This window comes from Lipophrys pholis (assembly GCF_963383615.2).
Source record: "Lipophrys pholis genome assembly, chromosome: 19".
Lineage (NCBI taxonomy): Eukaryota > Metazoa > Chordata > Actinopteri > Blenniiformes > Blenniidae > Lipophrys > Lipophrys pholis.
Genome location: NC_137647.1, coordinates 22744639 through 22761283, shown reverse-complemented (window position 1 = coordinate 22761283; position 16645 = coordinate 22744639). Strand labels below are relative to the sequence as shown.

Genomic DNA, 16645 nt, shown 5'->3' with positions numbered 1-16645 from the left:
TGAGCAGGTACGACCCGGCGTCCAGCGTCCAGCCTGGCGGCCGTTTCCACCACTTCCATTAAGTCAAAGTGAAGAACGAAGGCCGGGAGGAGACCCGGTGGGTCATGTGACCTCGCTCAGAGACGCCGGTCCCTCCCTCATGACATCCACCTGTACACTGACACACCTCATCTGCTCTCATCACACACACACACACACACACACACACACACACACACACACACACACACACACACACACACACACACACACACACACTCACACACTCACCAAACCGGTCTAATTTGGTATTAATCTGTTTCTTCAGAGCTTCAACTGGGCTGAGAGAAGTTACAATGGAGAGTGTATCCACAACGCTACATGCACACACACACACACACACACACACACACACACACCCTCTAGTCACCCGTGTGTTTTTAAGCTGTGTTATTTTGGCTGGCACTGCCCGGGCAACACTCAAGACACGAGTTATTTGTAGGTTTGTTAGTTTATTTTTTTCCTCTGGTTTAACACGTCTCCCGTGTGCAGATTGAGGATTTTAGTGTTTATCAGTGTTCGGTGTTTTGAATGTCGCCCGGCTCAGTGACCCTCTCTCTATACTGTATTATACCTAGCCTCGTAGTTTTGTTAGCGCGCCCGGCAAGCTGCCGTCTGTCGGGCGACGCGTCGCCCAGAGGGCGACGGGAGGCGCGGGCCCTCCGGTTCCGGGTCCTCGCCCAGACGCAGCTCCCGGGTCGGCCTCGTAGCTTCTCTCTGTATTTAGTGGGCGAGTTTGTGCTGTCCTGTTGCATGTTTATCGTTTCTTCTGCCACGTTACCCGTTCACTGCTCATCTACTTTAACTGTTTTGGACAATAAATGTTTTTGTTTACAAAATAAATAAAAAAAACTTGTTCTTCATTCTTTATGTCACATAGAAAGTTGAATCTTAAAAACGAGTGGAGGCTCAAGCAGCTGAATCTCTTGGGGGGGAAAACGACTCAAACGTAAATCCAGCCGTTGTGGTTTGTATATAAAACCTGCTGGATTTGTCACCATTTTTACTTCCAAAGTGAGAAAGAGCAGCTGTGTTTGTTCAAATATGAGAAAATATATTAACAATTATATATAACAATTCTAAACATCATCCATGTAACACTGCTGCACTTATCTCTCATTGTTGGTTGATATTTAAAGAATTTCCCTCTGAGATTGATAAAGTAATTCCATTCTCGAGTTTCAATTTAATTTTTTTATAGATTTAAATACAACAGTTGTTTCAAGGCACTTTTAAAGAGAACCAGTTGCAAGCAGAGGAAACCTGCAGAACACCTGAAACATTCTGAGGCTCTTCTTCCTTTTGAAAATCACGTTTTCTGTTTTGTTTTGATGTTCTATTGTTTTAAAAATCTGCCATTTCAAATGTTCCCACTGGTTTCTAGCACGGTGACATAAAATAGTGTCAATGAAACAAGCAGATAACAGCTTCAGTAAGTCATTAACTATTAATTGTGTTTTGAGACGACAGTTTGTTGTTTACATTTCAGTCACTGGTCAGAGAAACGACAAACACCATAATGTGTCGTCAAGCTGAATGTGCAAAACAACATGCCGACACCTTAAAGACATTTGTTTTATAAAGTATTTTATTTCAAAATAAGAATGAGGTCCCGGCTCCTTAAACACCAGTAAACTAAAATAAAACCTAGAACTGATGCAGACAGTTCAAACACATAAAGACACAAGTTTTCCAGTGATTCAAATTTACATTCCATATAAAGAAAACGTTTCTAACACTCTTTTTCCTGAGAAGATACACGATCACTGTCTCTAACATACAAAGCAGTTTACTTTGTATGATTCCACAGTTTTGGAAAACCTGCGCAATTTAATATTCAAACAGTACACATTTTTTTTTTCAGTAAAATCATTTCAGGTCAATCTGGTTTTGTTGGGTTTTAATGGGACAATAGATCTGAGTCACACTCGGCTTCAGGTAGAGTCCATGTGGAAACTGGGAGGTCCAGTTCAGCTCATTTAAGAACAGCAGCCACAAACAATGATATGATTAATAAACCAACATTAAAAACCTTTAAATGAAGACAAACGTTCACCAGAGTTTTAGCGTGACGCGGTTAGAAATTATACATTTAATCAACTATCTGCATAAGACCTGAAAAAGTTGTCATTTCCAACCACAAACCAGTTCAGTTTCAATATTGTCACCATGTTTACTGTGTCGATACTGTTTAATGTGCCCAGTTTATATTACTTTTATATTACATACCTTTTTTTGTCATTTATTTATTCATGTTTTGGCGTTGACAGGGCCCCGAGTATGTAATTTGCTACCATTAGCTCGTACTAGTATGACAGCAAAGATGCAATATACTGCAATATACTGCACAGATGTCCAAAAGCCAAGTTCTCTATTTGCATATTTTCTTTGAATTATTACTGCAGCCGAAAGCTTTCATGTGACTTCTGGCTTCCTGCTGAAAGGTGTAAAGTCGTGCCGTTCACGGTGTCTGTGCAGGCGGTGAATCAGCCGACAGAGGAGGTAAAAGAAATGCTCCTCATGGCGCACGATATGTGGCGCACGATATGTGGCGGAAGATTCAGCACGTTTTCACAGAAATAGCAGAAGTTCTTGCTTTGACGATAATTCTGCTTCCGAGTTGCATTACTGCATTGCACTGTAACTCTGATCAAAATAGTGTTTCAGAGGTCTGCATTTGAAAAATGTCATGTTAAAATCAAAAGACCTTCCTCCTTTCCGGCTGCTGAGTCTCTGGGTCCAGGTGAAAACGTCTTCGGTGTCCAGTGTCGGCCATCTTGTTTTGATGGCGTTATCGCTGGCAATCTAGTTCAATCACACACACGTGCTCCACCAGCTTCTAATAACTTCCTGGGGATTGTTTGTGATGCATCGTTTACAGACGGCCTTTGCCCTGCAGGTGGAGCATGTGGTCCAATCTTAAAAAGTGTCTTTGACCAGGGCTCTGGAGGTGGAGGTGGATCCTGTCTGCATCAGTATGACAGGACCAGTGGGCTTGAGGCTGGTCACGTGTTCATACATACTATTGCACAGTTGAGCTCAACTCAAAACAGACAGACTTGAAGTCAGTTGTCATCAACACTGGAACAAAATCTTTGGAGAAGTTCATGGCCCCGAAATTGAACCCCCCCCCCATAGAGTCCACGCCCTGTGGGGTGATCTTCCTCCTGGCCACCCCTCCTCTTGAGCTGTGTAGTGGGATCCTGTCCAGAGTCACTGGAGCTTCAATGACTTTGGGATCGCCGGCTTACAGGATCCATCCAGTCATCTTCGATGGTATTTTAACCTGTTGAGGGTTGCTGGAGCCAATCCCAGCTTGCTAAGGGCGAGAGCAGGATACACCCGGACAGGTCGCCAGTCCCTCCAGGATCCAGCCTGACACATTCTCTTGATTATTTCATCTCAACTCTTTAAAGTCCTGCTTCTGTTGAAGATTCTGATTCACTGAGCTGGTCCGAGGCCACCAGTCCTCAGATCTCTGAGACATTTAGTCCTTTTCCAGGGAGAAACATGTTTTTACTGAGGAGCAGAGCAAGGACGTTTTCCATTTTCATCATTTATTCATTCCTTCACTCTTGATTTTCTCTGTCCATCTGTCCTTCCTACGAACAAACGCTCGTTGGACATTCGGTCTTTTGTTTGAGGATTTCATGGTTTTAAAGACACCATGAGAAAACCACCTCCCCATTATCATTTCCTCCCTCTCTCTGTGCATCACACCCTTTTTAAAAACAATTCTTTGAACTCCCCCCACCATCTTTAACAAATCACAAGTCTTATGGATGGACCCTCTCGTCACTTCTTCTTGTCCTTCTGTTTTCTGCTGGCTTTCCCCCCCGCTGGCGGAGCCGCCGCTTCGTTCTGACGAGAAGCCACCATGACGGTACTATCAGGTCCAAACTGAAGCTGGTGCTCTGCAGCGTCCAGCGGCCGCCCGCCCTCATCCCTCAGGCTGGAGAAGACTTCCTGATACAACATTCCCAATCGCTGCTTCATCTCCTGCAGAGTCCTCAGGGCTTCTTCTTTCTCCCTGAGCAGTTGCGAACGGCGGCGTCTCAACCCGGACACGTCGTCCTCCAGGCCCTCCAGCACGTCCTGCTTCCTCATTCTGCAGTTCTTGGCGGCGATCTTGTTCTTACCACGCCGGCGAATGTCCTTGATGAGGTTCAGCTGGTCTTCGTTGAGGTGAGACTTTGTCAGGCGGTCGTTGAACTCCTCCACCGGGAGATTGACGATGACATCGTTGGAGAAGGGGATCCTGAGCGTTCGGGCCCGCCGCTCGTCCCGGCTCCACATTTTGGACTCGGAGAGACGGCTGGAGAAGGAGCGATGGTAGGGCTTGGCGTTGTGGTGGGTTGGGGCTGATTTGGCGTGTTTGTTGGTCATCTTCACCACAGAGGGAGGTGAGGTGGACGACCTGGGCTGGTTGTATGTGTGGTCGTGACCAACGTGCTCCATCCAGGGAAAGTCTTGAAGTAGTTTGTGAGTTACAGGCTTGAAAGTGAAAAGTTTCTGAGCACCTCCAGGATATCTTCCTCCTACGGCCCCCATCTCCTCCTCCTCCAGCTCTTCCTGCTTTATCGTCATCTCTATTTCCATGTCCGACCCTGCTAAGCTCTCCTCTGCTTCTTCATCCTCATCTTCCGTGAAGGGGCTTCCTTCAGCTGACATGCAAGAGGAAGAAGAGTTTGATGAGGAAGAAGACGAGTAGGAAGAAGCCTCAGAAACAGACGGAGACGCAGGACTGTGGCTGAAGTCCAACGACAGACCCGAGTCTGAATCTGCCCCGCTCTTAATATCTGTCAGGAGGAAATAAAGGAAAGTCGAAGTAAGTTTCACATTCACACATGCTGAGCGTGGAATGAAAATAACTCTGAGACGTTACCTTGATGATCCCTCTCTGGTTCAGCCTGATTCACTCTCTTGAAGCCAACGTGATCATCGATCCTGCCAGTCTCCTCTCGGGACACTTCCTGTTGGAGGTAACCTTCCGCTTCCAGTCTGGCTGCCATCTCCGGGCTGAATCCTTCCTCCAGAGCAGCGTCCAGCAGTCTGATCTCCTCCAGCATGGACGCGTTCTCTAAGAGGTCAATGAGTGGAAGATCATCCTCTTCAGCATCCGCCTTGGCCAGGACGACACTGGAAGAAGGTGCTGGAAGGTCCTGGGTCGCTCCGTTCCTTGGAGAAGGACTGAAACCGGAAGGCGTTGGGAGACGTGAATGGAAGTCAACGTCGATGTCAGAAGGAGATTCCAGTTCCATCTGCTGCAGAACATCAGGTGTCAGCAGACCCATGCCGAAAGGGTCGTCGTCTGTGTTGAGAGCCGTGGAGAAGTCTTCTGAAGGATCTTCTTCAAGTAGGTCTGTGTGGTCTGGAGGATTGTGGAAGAGATTGTTTGTCAAAGGGGCCTTTGAGTCCAGAGAAGAGCCGTGGTCGTCCAGCTCCGTGCTGGGAGTGAGGGGAAGCAGGCTCGCTGCCGGATGATCCACAGAACCTGAGCACAGAGAGGGAGACTCTTTATAACTCTGAAGGAAAGGAAAGTTCTTCCTCCAGTCGACAGAATCAGAAAGAAAAATAACATGGCTGCTGTTCAAAATGATATAACATAGTAGTTCAAAACCACAACCTTCAACCACATTTCATAGATTCTTCAGTTGATCATCTCTTGGTAAAGGACATAATATTATATTCTCGTAAAAGTTACACCCCCAACTCCCTCAATATGGCCGCCTGGCACCACTGAAACACTCCACGTGTAAACAGCCTCTTCTCACCGCCAAAAGACGTCAATTAAAAGCTTGAGGACATCAAATCTCCTCATGTGATTTACAAATGAACACACAAGCCTTTGAGCAGTTTTGAAGCACGTAGACAGGATCTCACAGGTAACAGTTGAGTTACCATGCTGAGTAGGGAGACCTTGCATGAACAAGCCGCCGTCAGGAGCCTCTGTCGTCAGAACCTCAGATCCAACATCTTCACCGGTCCCTGATGGAGCTGAATTGAAGTTGCAGTGAAGTGATTCCGTCTCTGCGTCTGAATTCTGAATCGAGGTGGATGAAGAAAAGTCATAATTCACCTCTTAACTCACTTGATGTTATTTCATGTGTGTGATTTTCATTCTCTCGGTTACCTCGGGTTCCATGATTGAAAGCAGATCCTGCCAGTGGATTTCCAGATCCTCAGGGGGGCACAGAGACGGTTCCCTGTCCACCGGCCGACACTGCAGGTCCTCCCTACCGTCCCCAGCGTCACTTAGCTGAGAAATAAGGGAACAAGTGTTGGGAGTTTGCTGGAGAACAGAGGTAGATTCTGGACCGAGAGTGAAGAAGAAGTGACTGTCGTCGTACTTCTTGCTCCTCTGTGAAGGGAAAGGTTTCCTCCAACAACCTCAGGCACTCTTGCAGAGACACCGCAGTCTGAATGAAACAAGAAAAAACATTTATTTAAACAAACCATCAGTGGCACATCAAACCGATCGCTGACTGGCTGCCTGAGGTGTTACTGAAGGTATATGGCAGAAGTAGAAGTACCCAGGATGTGGTGGAATGAGCCCAAGAGTATCTGACCTCTGTTTAGTTCACTACAGATGTTATCATCTTTCTCCATCCCTGAACTTTATGAGACCATGATGTGAACTTCATAATGGCCTGGTTTGAGACCAGTCCTGTGGTGGACTCAGTCTGGGTGTAACGGTCTCTTTGGTACAGCTGCTGAGGCGTGTCACCCACTCGGGCCTATTCTGGTGAGCTGGCTGCTGTCCAGCTCTGATTTCCAGCTCAGCCGACACACACAAGTGTGTGTGTGTGTGTGTGTGTGTGCTCAGCTAGCGACACTGATTCATAGGAGGGTTTGAGTGTTTCCTATTTACAGTATAGAGCTGAAGTGAAACAAATCAGCTTCATGAGAATTTCAGTGTGTTCATCATCAAAATAAAGAATCTTACCTGGTCTGATTGGTCCTGGGTGAGCTCATTGTTTATTAGTCCAGAGGAAGCTCCCGGTCCTCCTCCGCCTTCTGAACTTCTTCTTCTGTCCAGGTCTTCCTCTCCTCGGTCCACCACAGAGCCGTTGTGATGGACCACATGCTGTGAGCAGGAACACAAATGTAGGATCTTGTCAGAGAAGAGAGAGTGACATGAAACAACGGTCCTGAACCTGTCACCTGTTGTCTGAACACTGAGTTCAGTCTGCAACCTGCGGCTCTGGAGCCCCACCAGGCTCTGGAGCTTCTCTGTAGCATCTCCATGAAACGTGCATACCATACTGTTTTTCTGAAATGGTCTGATCTCCTGGCTATAAACAGCTAAAGAAGGCAACACCGCTGGAATACCTAAAAATGGATAAAATAGTTGAAACTACTCAGAAAAAAAAAGAAAATAACCTGTCAAACAGCTACTATAACTAGAACTGTTCTAATCATTGGAAAATGCAGAGCTGAAATAGTCAAGATGTATAAAATGAGCAAACTCCATGGAAAAACCAAAGGAAAATGCAGAAATTAGCGACAGAAGCAAAAAAAGAATAATAAAAAATAAATAAATAAAAAAAGTAAAAAAAGAAAGTGAAGTATATCTAAATTATAACTAATAAATGTTTGTTTTGCGGCTCCAGACAAACTTTATTTGGTGGGAAATCCCCAAAGCGTCTCTTTTGGTCATGGAGGCCGCCGACCCCCTGACTGGGCTGAAGGCTGCTTCAGTTTCAGTGGGATGACTGTTCTTTCTTCAGAATCCAACCAGACCTCACAGCATATGGAGCAACAGGTGTAGTCAACTTTCACTTTATGTTCTCCAAACTGTGAGTGTCTGTTGTTTCGCCCAGAGACAGACAGCCAGGCCAAGAATAACTTTACCCTTATCCTGACCTGACTGTGGGGGCTTATAGGAGAACTCACAGACCCCCCGGCAGCTGGCCAGCGTGTGCACACATGTAGCTCTGAACATGTCGACTGGGGGTCTGCAGCCATATTCAACTCTTCAGCCGGTCTTCAGGGAGCAACACTGTAAAACTACAGTATGGGAACACAGCTCAGGCTGAACATAAGATGCAACTCAAGAGCCATATTATTAAAGCTTTTCCCGCATACTGTACATTGCAGAATGAGCTGCAACGGTTTTAAAAGTTGCTTTCTGTCCTTGTGGTGACGGACGGGATAACATGCTCCAGTGATCTCCAGAACTCCAAAGGTACAGAGACAAACACTTCCAGAATGACCCCATGCAAAGGGAACATAATAGATTCCCCACTCGCACAGTATTGTCGATGAGAATGCTCAGGGTGATGCAGCTGAGACTCTGGCTGGTGGACACATAGCTGGAGTTTGTCCTGATGGACAAGGGTCACTTGTCTGAGGCTTAAACCTTCAGTGAGGAAAACTATGACTGTTGTTTGAGCTTGTGCAGCAAACAGCAGCTCAGAGGCAGAGAAGGCAAAGCCAGCGGACTATCTGGTGTTACTGGGCGACTTCACCACTCCTGTTAGAACCGACTGGGGAACCAGGAGGTGAGTGAGAGGAGCGACCTGATCTGAACCCGGCTGGTGACAAACACATGGATGCTCCTATAGAGCAGAAGAGCGCGGTGGGTCAAAGCTCCATGATCGACTTTGAGGTCTGAGACCTGCGGCTCTAGAGCCACATAGTTCTTCTGAAACCTTCTGGAAATTATATGTAGAACATTTTTCATCCGACTTTTATCCTTTCTTTATATTGTGTTTCAATACCTGGGATATTTTCAAAAAGATTCTCCGTGCTAACTAACTAACTAACTAACTAGCTAACTAACTAACTAACTAACTAACTGTTTGAAACTGTTAAGAATGAAGCAGAAACGGGTCAAATGGTCAGAATCTTATTTGGTGGAAAGAGGAAAACGGCTCCTCTGGTCATAAAGGTTGCAGACTTCTGATCCAGACACTCGGGTGAACAGAGCGGCGGGAAAGTTCAAATTCAAAGTCCCTAATTAACCCAACAAACTTTCTGAAAGAAAGTCAAGGAGTCTCCACCTGTCCTGAGTCTAAGAACTGACGGAGCACCCTGAGGTGAGGCCAGCTTCCATCAAGGCACCTGGAATGACCTGAAGAGCAGATTGCCCCGAAGTAGCACCTCAAACAGAGCGTCCAGCTCTCACAGTCACTGCTGCCTGCAGAGGTGTTTATTCCCCTCCATCCTCACAGGTTCCTGTTTACTTTCTGCTCCGCGGGTCAGCACCTCGTGCTCTCGTGTACATGAGTTTCCATGCATGCCTCCGACGGTGAGAGCCGGCGAGGTAAACAGGAGCTTTCGCAAAAGTGGCCGGAGCAAATGTGTGTCAGTACGCAACAGTCCCCCGGTCAGGTTTCAAAACAACACCCCCAGTCACAAGGCCCTGTGTGTGTGTGTGTGTGTGTGTGTGTGTGTGTGTGTGTGTGTGTGTGTGTGTGTGTGTGTGTACTGTAAAGTGACACTGAGATTCGTCTGCAGCTCCGGAGATACAAGCAGTTCCAGAGTTGTTGTCACTTCCCGTGCTGAGGAACACTCTCCTGTTTTCAACGCACAACGTTCACCGTCTCGTTCCGACGGCGTTGAATCGTCTCCGCCGGCCACAATGAGGCCAAAACGGCAAAAAGCCAGAAAGTCAGGGAGGAAATCCATTAAACTGATCGGCTCGACAGACCGGATGTCATGAGTTCAGTCAGGAGAGGAACAGCTTGAAATGATGTTTGAGATGAAATAAACACCACGTCACAGATGAGCTGAGTTGAGACCAGGCTGTGTGTGTGTGTGTGTGTGTGTGTGTGTGTGTGTGTGTGTGTGTGTGTGTGTGTGTGTGTGTGTGTGTGTGTGTTGGACACTGACGTGATCCCTGGATGATCTCACCCGACCAAACGAGTCCCTACAGAGGTTGAAGTTCAGGAAAAGTAAAGATTAAAAACCAAACCGGCACCGAAAGATCCTTGATAAACGAAAGTTGATAGTCGAGCTGCAGCTTGAGCAGACAAATGTTCAAGTCTGACGTCTTCATCTCAAGTCTCTAGTCATTGTGGACATCCACACTGAGTTCAGTCGTGATGAACAGATCCCATCGTGTCAGAAGTAATTATGATGAATTATTAATGTCACTGTAAGGAACACTGTAGATCTTGGACTTGTCGTTCCAGCACAGACGTGAGGTTTGTGACTTTTATCACAATAAAGATGCTTTTGTTCCATTTCAGGGCTCCAACAAGGACACAGTGTGTGCGTATATATGTGTGTGCGTGTGTGTGTGTGTGTGTGTGTGTGTGTGTGTGTGTGTGTGTGTGTGTGTGTGTGTGTGTGTGTGTGTGTGTGTGTGTGTGTGTGTGTGTGTGTCCTGACTGAGTACCAGTATGTGAGCTATTTATATAAGGTACAGTCCGTCTATCACCATAAATCTCAGTGTTGTGTCTGTGAAGCCGCTGAGTGCGTTGATGATTTATGTCTGTGATGACCAAACAGTTTCAAACTGTATTTTCCAGCTCGGTGCAGTAACGTGTTTCTGTGTCTCTCCTGAAAATAATCTCGATTCCAGCCTGAAGCCTTCAAACTTTCAACACCAGGATCCGACGCACAGCTTGTTTTCAACGTGTCTGAATCTGCAGCCTGGGAGGCTTCCAGGATTGGGACAGTCAGCAGCGTGTGTGTGTGTGTGTGTGTGTGTGTGTGTGTGTGTGTGTGTGTGTGTGTGTGTGTGTGTGTGTGTGTGTGTGTGTGTGTGTGTGTGTGTGTGTGTGTGCGTGCGCGCACTATGGGCCAAAGCTTGACCAGGCATGTTGGGCCTGTAGAAACTATAAATATATATATGTGTGTGTGTGTGTGTGTGTGTGTGTGTGTGTGTTTAGTTCCCTGCTTGTTTACTTGCTGGTTGCTTTCTTTGCTTTTGTTTAGTGGTTATTTATTTCTATGATGTTTATGATGATGTGATTGGTTAAAAAAACAGAATGCAAACAGACTGACTGGAGGATTCGTTTAACTTTATGTTTCTTCCAGCTTCTTTTCAAGCATGTCAAAGTTTTCATTTTCAGTGGATTCATTTTGATCCATTATTTAGTTATTTACTGTGCTCTCAAAAAATAAACAAACGCACAGACGAACTAAAATTGTGGAAAACTGCCATTTTTATTCTAAGAGATGACTCTAATGTTTGAGACACGTGGACACTTAATGTAAAGTTATATAAAAAACGTGGTGACAGTGATCCAAGACAAAGTTGTGAAACATTTAGAAAATAATTGGAAAAAAAGGCATATTTGTGTGAAACCTGACTTCTTTTAAACTTTGCATTCCTGCTTCGTGTTTTTAATAAGTTGTAGTTCTGAGATCAATGCTGAAGACTGAACCTCAGTCACTGTCAGTTCATGTTTTTGTTTTTAGTTCAGAGTTTCAGATCAGACTGTGTTAGTTTATGTTTTTAGTTCATGTTTTTACTTCAGACTGTGTTAGTTCATGTTTTTAGTTCAGACTGTGTTAGTTTATGTTTTTAGTTCATGTTTTTACTTCAGACTGTGTTAGTTCATGTTTTTAGTTCAGACTGTGTTAGTTTATGTTTTTACTTCAGACTGTGTTAGTTCAAGTTTTTAGTTCATGTTTTTACTTCAGACTGTGTTAGTTCATGTTTTTAGTTCAGACTGTGTTAGTTTATGTTTTTACTTCAGACTGTGTTAGTTCATGTTTTTAGTTCAGACTGTGTTAGTTTATGTTTTTACTTCAGACTGTGTTAGTTCATGTTTTTACTTCAGACTGTGTTAGTTCATGTTTTTAGTTCAGACTGTGTTAGTTCAAGTTTTTAGTTCATGTTTTTACTTCAGACTGTGTTAGTTTATGTTTTTACTTCAGACTATGTTAGTTCATGTTTTTACTTCAGACTATGTTAGTTTATGTTTTTACTTCAGACTATGTTAGTTTATGTTTTTACTTCAGACTATGTTAGTTCATGTTTTTACTTCAGACTATGTTAGTTTATGTTTTTACTTCAGACTATGTTAGTTTATGTTTTTACTTCAGACTATGTTAGTTCATGTTTTTACTTCAGACTATGTTAGTTTATGTTTTTACTTCAGACTATGTTAGTTCATGTTTTTAGTTCAGACTATGTTAGTTCATGTTTTTAGTTCATGTTTTTACTTCAGACTATGTTAGTTCATGTTTTTAGTTCATGTTTTTACTTCAGACTGTGTTAGTTTATGTTTTTAGTTCAGACTATGTTAGTTTATGTTTTTAGTTCAGACTATGTTAGTTCATGTTTTTAGTTCATGTTTTTACTTCAGACTGTGTTAGTTTATGTTTTTAGTTCAGACTATGTTAGTTTATGTTTTTAGTTCAGACTGTGTTAGTTCATGTTTTTAGTTCAGACTATGTTAGTTTATGTTTTTAGTTCAGACTGTGTTAGTTCATGTTTTTACTTCAGACTGTGTTAGTTTATGTTTTTAGTTCAGACTGTGTTAGTTCATGTTTTTAGTTCAGACTATGTTAGTTTATGTTTTTAGTTCAGACTATGTTAGTTTATGTTTTTAGTTCAGACTATGTTAGTTTATGTTTTTAGTTCAGACTATGTTAGTTTATGTTTTCAGCTCAGAGTTTCGGTTCAGACTGTGTCAGTCACTGTTCACAGTGTTTCAGCTGCTCTGCCTGCGTTGCTTCAGCTTCCTGCTCTGGTCATGTGATCAGAGGTGAGGATTCCTGCTGAGTCATCTCCCTCTGACTCACTCTTTCACATGACGTCGCGCTCAGTTGTGGTGGAAGTCAGAAACTCCCCTGCCGTCCTCAGTCCTCAGATTTATATAACACCACATCATTCAGAAGCTCTTTCACTCTTTCCATCTGTCCTGCTGGTGTTTTACTGCTAAAGTCCTTTTCACTCAAACAAGCTCCCACTGTCATCATGGTGGACGTAATACCAACAACCGTTCAGGTACTTAATGTTCCCTTTCTCTTCTTGACTCAGATTCAGTGGACACATCCAGAACGTAGAGTCACTCTGGACACAATACATCTGAAAAACTTTTTCCCATTAGAGCCAAAAACAACATGTTAGCATGATAGCATGCTAAAGGTGGACCATCAGTGTGCAGAGTAAACCTCTTAAAATGAACATTTATATGATTTTACTAAATACTAATTGTAGCCACTATAATGAATCTTAATGTTTAATGAAAATGGACAACCAGGCCGCCAGTGAAGGTTGAACCTAATCCGTTAAAAAAGAAAGTTGGGTTCAGGATTAGGGACCGTGAAAGAATCTTTCCTCCTTTCAGCCGGGATAAAGACTTCATGGACACAGTGGATCTGCACACCGGTGTCGTGTAAACGGAGCCTGAACGTCCCCAACAGTTAATCTTAAATGTCTCATGACTGCACAGGCTCAGTTGTTCATCTCACTTCATTCAGACAATTTGGAAATCTTTGTCACTGGGACATTTCCTGACACACTGAAGCGTTCTGTACCTCCTCCTCTTCCTCCTCCTCCTCCTCCTCTTCCTCCTGGTCCGCAGGTCGGCCCCGGAGCTCCATGAGCGGGGCGACGTGGCTCCTGCGTGTCCCGGCAGCGGGTCTCTCCAGTGGGTGGGGCTGGTCTGGACGCCCCCCGGGGAGGGGGCTGGGCTCCCGCTGGACGAGCCACGTCTCCACCTCCGCCTGAGGAACCTGCACAGAAAAGGTTCCGGGAGCTTGATCACGGTCACGTCGGCGCCGAGCAGAAGCACCCGGGGACGCTTCTCACCTGCAGGCGGTCCAGAGAGTGGACGAAGCCCAGCAGCCTCCGGGCCGTGAAGAAGCCGTCCAGATCCACGCTCTTGGGGTGGAGGCCGTGGTGGTGGAGGTGATGGGACTGTGTGGGCGCCAGGGCGGAGGTGTGGCCCAGCAGGATCTCCTGTAGGGAGGGGGGCAGGTACGGCTCCAGGCCCACCTCCTCCTGCACACGACTCAGACTCAGCAGGATGGCCACCTGGATCAGACCCTCAGTGAAGTATTTCTTCAGGTATAACATGACGCCGGAGCGATGGAGGCCTTCTCCTCCTCTTCCTTGTAGGAGTGAAATGTTCCTCGCTGCTCAGATGATGAATCCAGAACCCAGCAGTCCGTCCTCACACACACCTGAAACACAGAATAACATTTGATGTCATATTGACCTGTTGACCTCCTTCATCAGGACCTAATGAATCAAACATGTTCTGTGGCTCCAGACTGATTTTATTGATGAAACATGGCGAGAATGTCTGAACTGAAATGTCACCTCAATCTCAGAGAAGAAATCGTTGGAAGTGGAGTTTAAATAAACCCTGAGATTTAAGTCAAATTAAGTGTAACTGAGCAACTGAAGGAAGCTGAAAGCTAAAATCTGATATATGTGATGTTACAGTTTAAACTGGTCGATGTGCTGCTGCTTCTATCAGTGAGGACAAAACTCATCAAACCACATTCCGACTTCAAAGTAAAAGCCTTTTAAAGCGCATAGCAGAGCAGAAACAGGCCTTTCATTTTGAAATCCAACAGGAGGTTGTGGAGTTCATTGAAGTGACCTGAGTGATCTGATGTCGGTTATGATGCTGTCAGGAAGCTTCAACCAGCTCAGAGGAACGTCTGAGTAACTCCCTGCCTGCCTCCTCCTGTCTCACTCCTCCGGCCTCTGTCTCACTCCTCCTGTCTCTGCCTCTCTCCTCCCCCGGTCTCACTCCTCCCCCGGTCTCACTCCTTCCGTCTCGGCCTCACTCCTCCTGTCGCTGTCTCACTCCTCCCGTCTCACTCCTCCTCCTGTCTCACTCCTCCTATCTCTGCCTCACTCCTCCTGTCTCACTCCTCATTTCCTGTCTCACTCATCCTGCCTCTATCTCACTCCTCCTGTCGCTGTCTCACTCCTCCCCTGTCGCACTCCTCCTCCTGTCTCTGTCTCACGCCTCCCCGTCACACTCTTCCCGTCTCAGTCTCACTCCTAATCCCTGTCTCACTCCTCCCCCGGTCTCACTCCTCATTCCTGTCTCACCCCTCCTCCTGTCTCCCTGCTGCCACATGATGCAAGAGCCATAAGTATTTGTGGAACAGCCTGCCGTGTCCTCCCTCCACCCAGTGTTGGTTTATTTTTGTCTCCATGGTAACCTGCTGCAGACGAGCAGCGGAGATGCTTCCAGACTGCAACACGACATTCAGGACCAGCTCACAAAGTAAAACACTTTACTTATCAATGAAACAGGAGGAAGGTCGTCCCATTACTCCACGACCGTGTCCCTCCTCCTGATCCTCAGCAAACTAAACACTAATCTAAAGTTCTCCGCCCTCCAAGCTTCAGACAATAAAGCGATTTGATCTTTTCTTTTAAAAATCTAAACTCAAAATGACACAAAAGTGCTTAAACGGGTATTTTATTGCAGCGGAGATGTTATCACTGCTCAGATGACTGTAAATAAACCCTGTCACTGATCAGCTGTAGTCACAGTGACCTTTCAGCTCCTCAGCTCTTTATCACATCTCAAACTAACTCCAGACGTCCACATGACATCATCTGAACACTTCCTGTTTTAAACTTTCACTCTTAATATTCACTGAGATTTCACTTTTCACATCAACATTTTTAAAAAAATATATTCTGACCCATTAAATTCAGCTCATAATAAAAACACAGTATCAGACCAACATCCTGTCCAGCTGATGAAATACAATGAAAATGTTATTAATAAAACTGTATGAGACATTTTAACATAATATCTGTAATGGAAGGCTAAAGGAGAAAGAACTGACCTACACACACATGACAGATAGAAAACACAACAGAGCAGCTTACCTCAGTTCGCTGGGTGTGTGTGTGTGTGTGTGTGTGTGTGAGTGTGTGTGTTCCTCAGCAGTGTGACGGCCTCTCAGACCTGCTTCAGTTTGTTCTGACAGCCGCAGGCAGGGTGGAGCTTTAAGAAGGACCCAGAGACTCCTCCCTGTGTGTGTGTGTGTGTGTGTGTGTGTGTGTGTGTGTGTGTGTGTGAGAGAGAGAGAGAGAGAGAGAGAGAGAGAGAGAGAGTTACACAATCACAATAATCAACAAGTTGTTTGTAAGTTTTTTTTTGTTTTTTTTAGCAACTTTCAACCAAATCAGTTTAGGAAACTTGTTTTTAACTTTTAAAACTTCAGAATTCCTAAACATAAAGTTTAGTCATATTTAACAAAGTACTGCTTTATGCTCCATTCACACACACACACACACACACACACACACACACACACACACACACACACACACACACACACACACACACACACACACACACACACACACACACACACACACACACACACACACACACACACACACACACACACACACACTGTTTTGATGCTTTAAACTATAAATCACAGATACAAACTAACTTTACATGACTTGATGTTATAAAACACAGAATTCAGGATTTAGTTACTGATTTGTTCAATTCAGCAATTCCCCCAAGAAACAGAAAACTAACTCACTGCTGCCCCCTGCAGGTGTCTTCAGGTTAGTGATTCCTCACCAGTGTTCCTGCTCACACTTCTTCACCTAAAATGTTTTTTTTTTTCTTGAATAACAAAATTACTTTCTCTGTAAACGTGCCTAAAAGTATTCGGTGCTACGCAAATAAAATGGAATCTGTGA

General features: G+C 44.9%; 1 protein-coding gene across 1 annotated transcript; it reads right to left on the bottom strand.

The window, feature by feature from the left end:
- Positions 1–1617: 1617 nt before the first annotated feature.
- LOC308124875 (endoplasmic reticulum membrane sensor NFE2L1-like) lies at positions 1618–15907 on the bottom strand. Its single transcript, XM_080488232.1, has 9 exons — positions 15812–15907; positions 13757–14130; positions 13483–13680; positions 6986–7126; positions 6390–6458; positions 6173–6298; positions 5941–6082; positions 4925–5533; positions 1618–4838 (listed from the first exon to the last, which is right to left on the bottom strand). The coding sequence occupies exons 2-9, from the start codon at positions 14021–14023 to the stop codon at positions 3835–3837; spliced, it is 2556 nt and encodes an 851-aa protein (XP_080344358.1). The 5' UTR covers positions 14024–14130; positions 15812–15907; the 3' UTR covers positions 1618–3834.
- Positions 15908–16645: the final 738 nt, after the last annotated feature.

What these genes read in the sequence shown, in the direction of transcription:
- LOC308124875 (XM_080488232.1), bottom strand. Translation starts at nt 14,023, where the DNA reads ATGTTATACCTGAAGAAATACTTCACTGAGGGTCTGATCCAGGTGGCC. An exon ending in TTTCAATCATGGAACCCGAG is followed by an intron (nt 6,083 to 6,172) that starts GTAACCGAGAGA and finishes ACCTCGATTCAG; the next exon opens with AATTCAGACGCAGAGACGGA. An exon ending in ACCAGAGAGGGATCATCAAG is followed by an intron (nt 4,839 to 4,924) that starts GTAACGTCTCAG and finishes TCCTCCTGACAG; the next exon opens with ATATTAAGAGCGGGGCAGAT.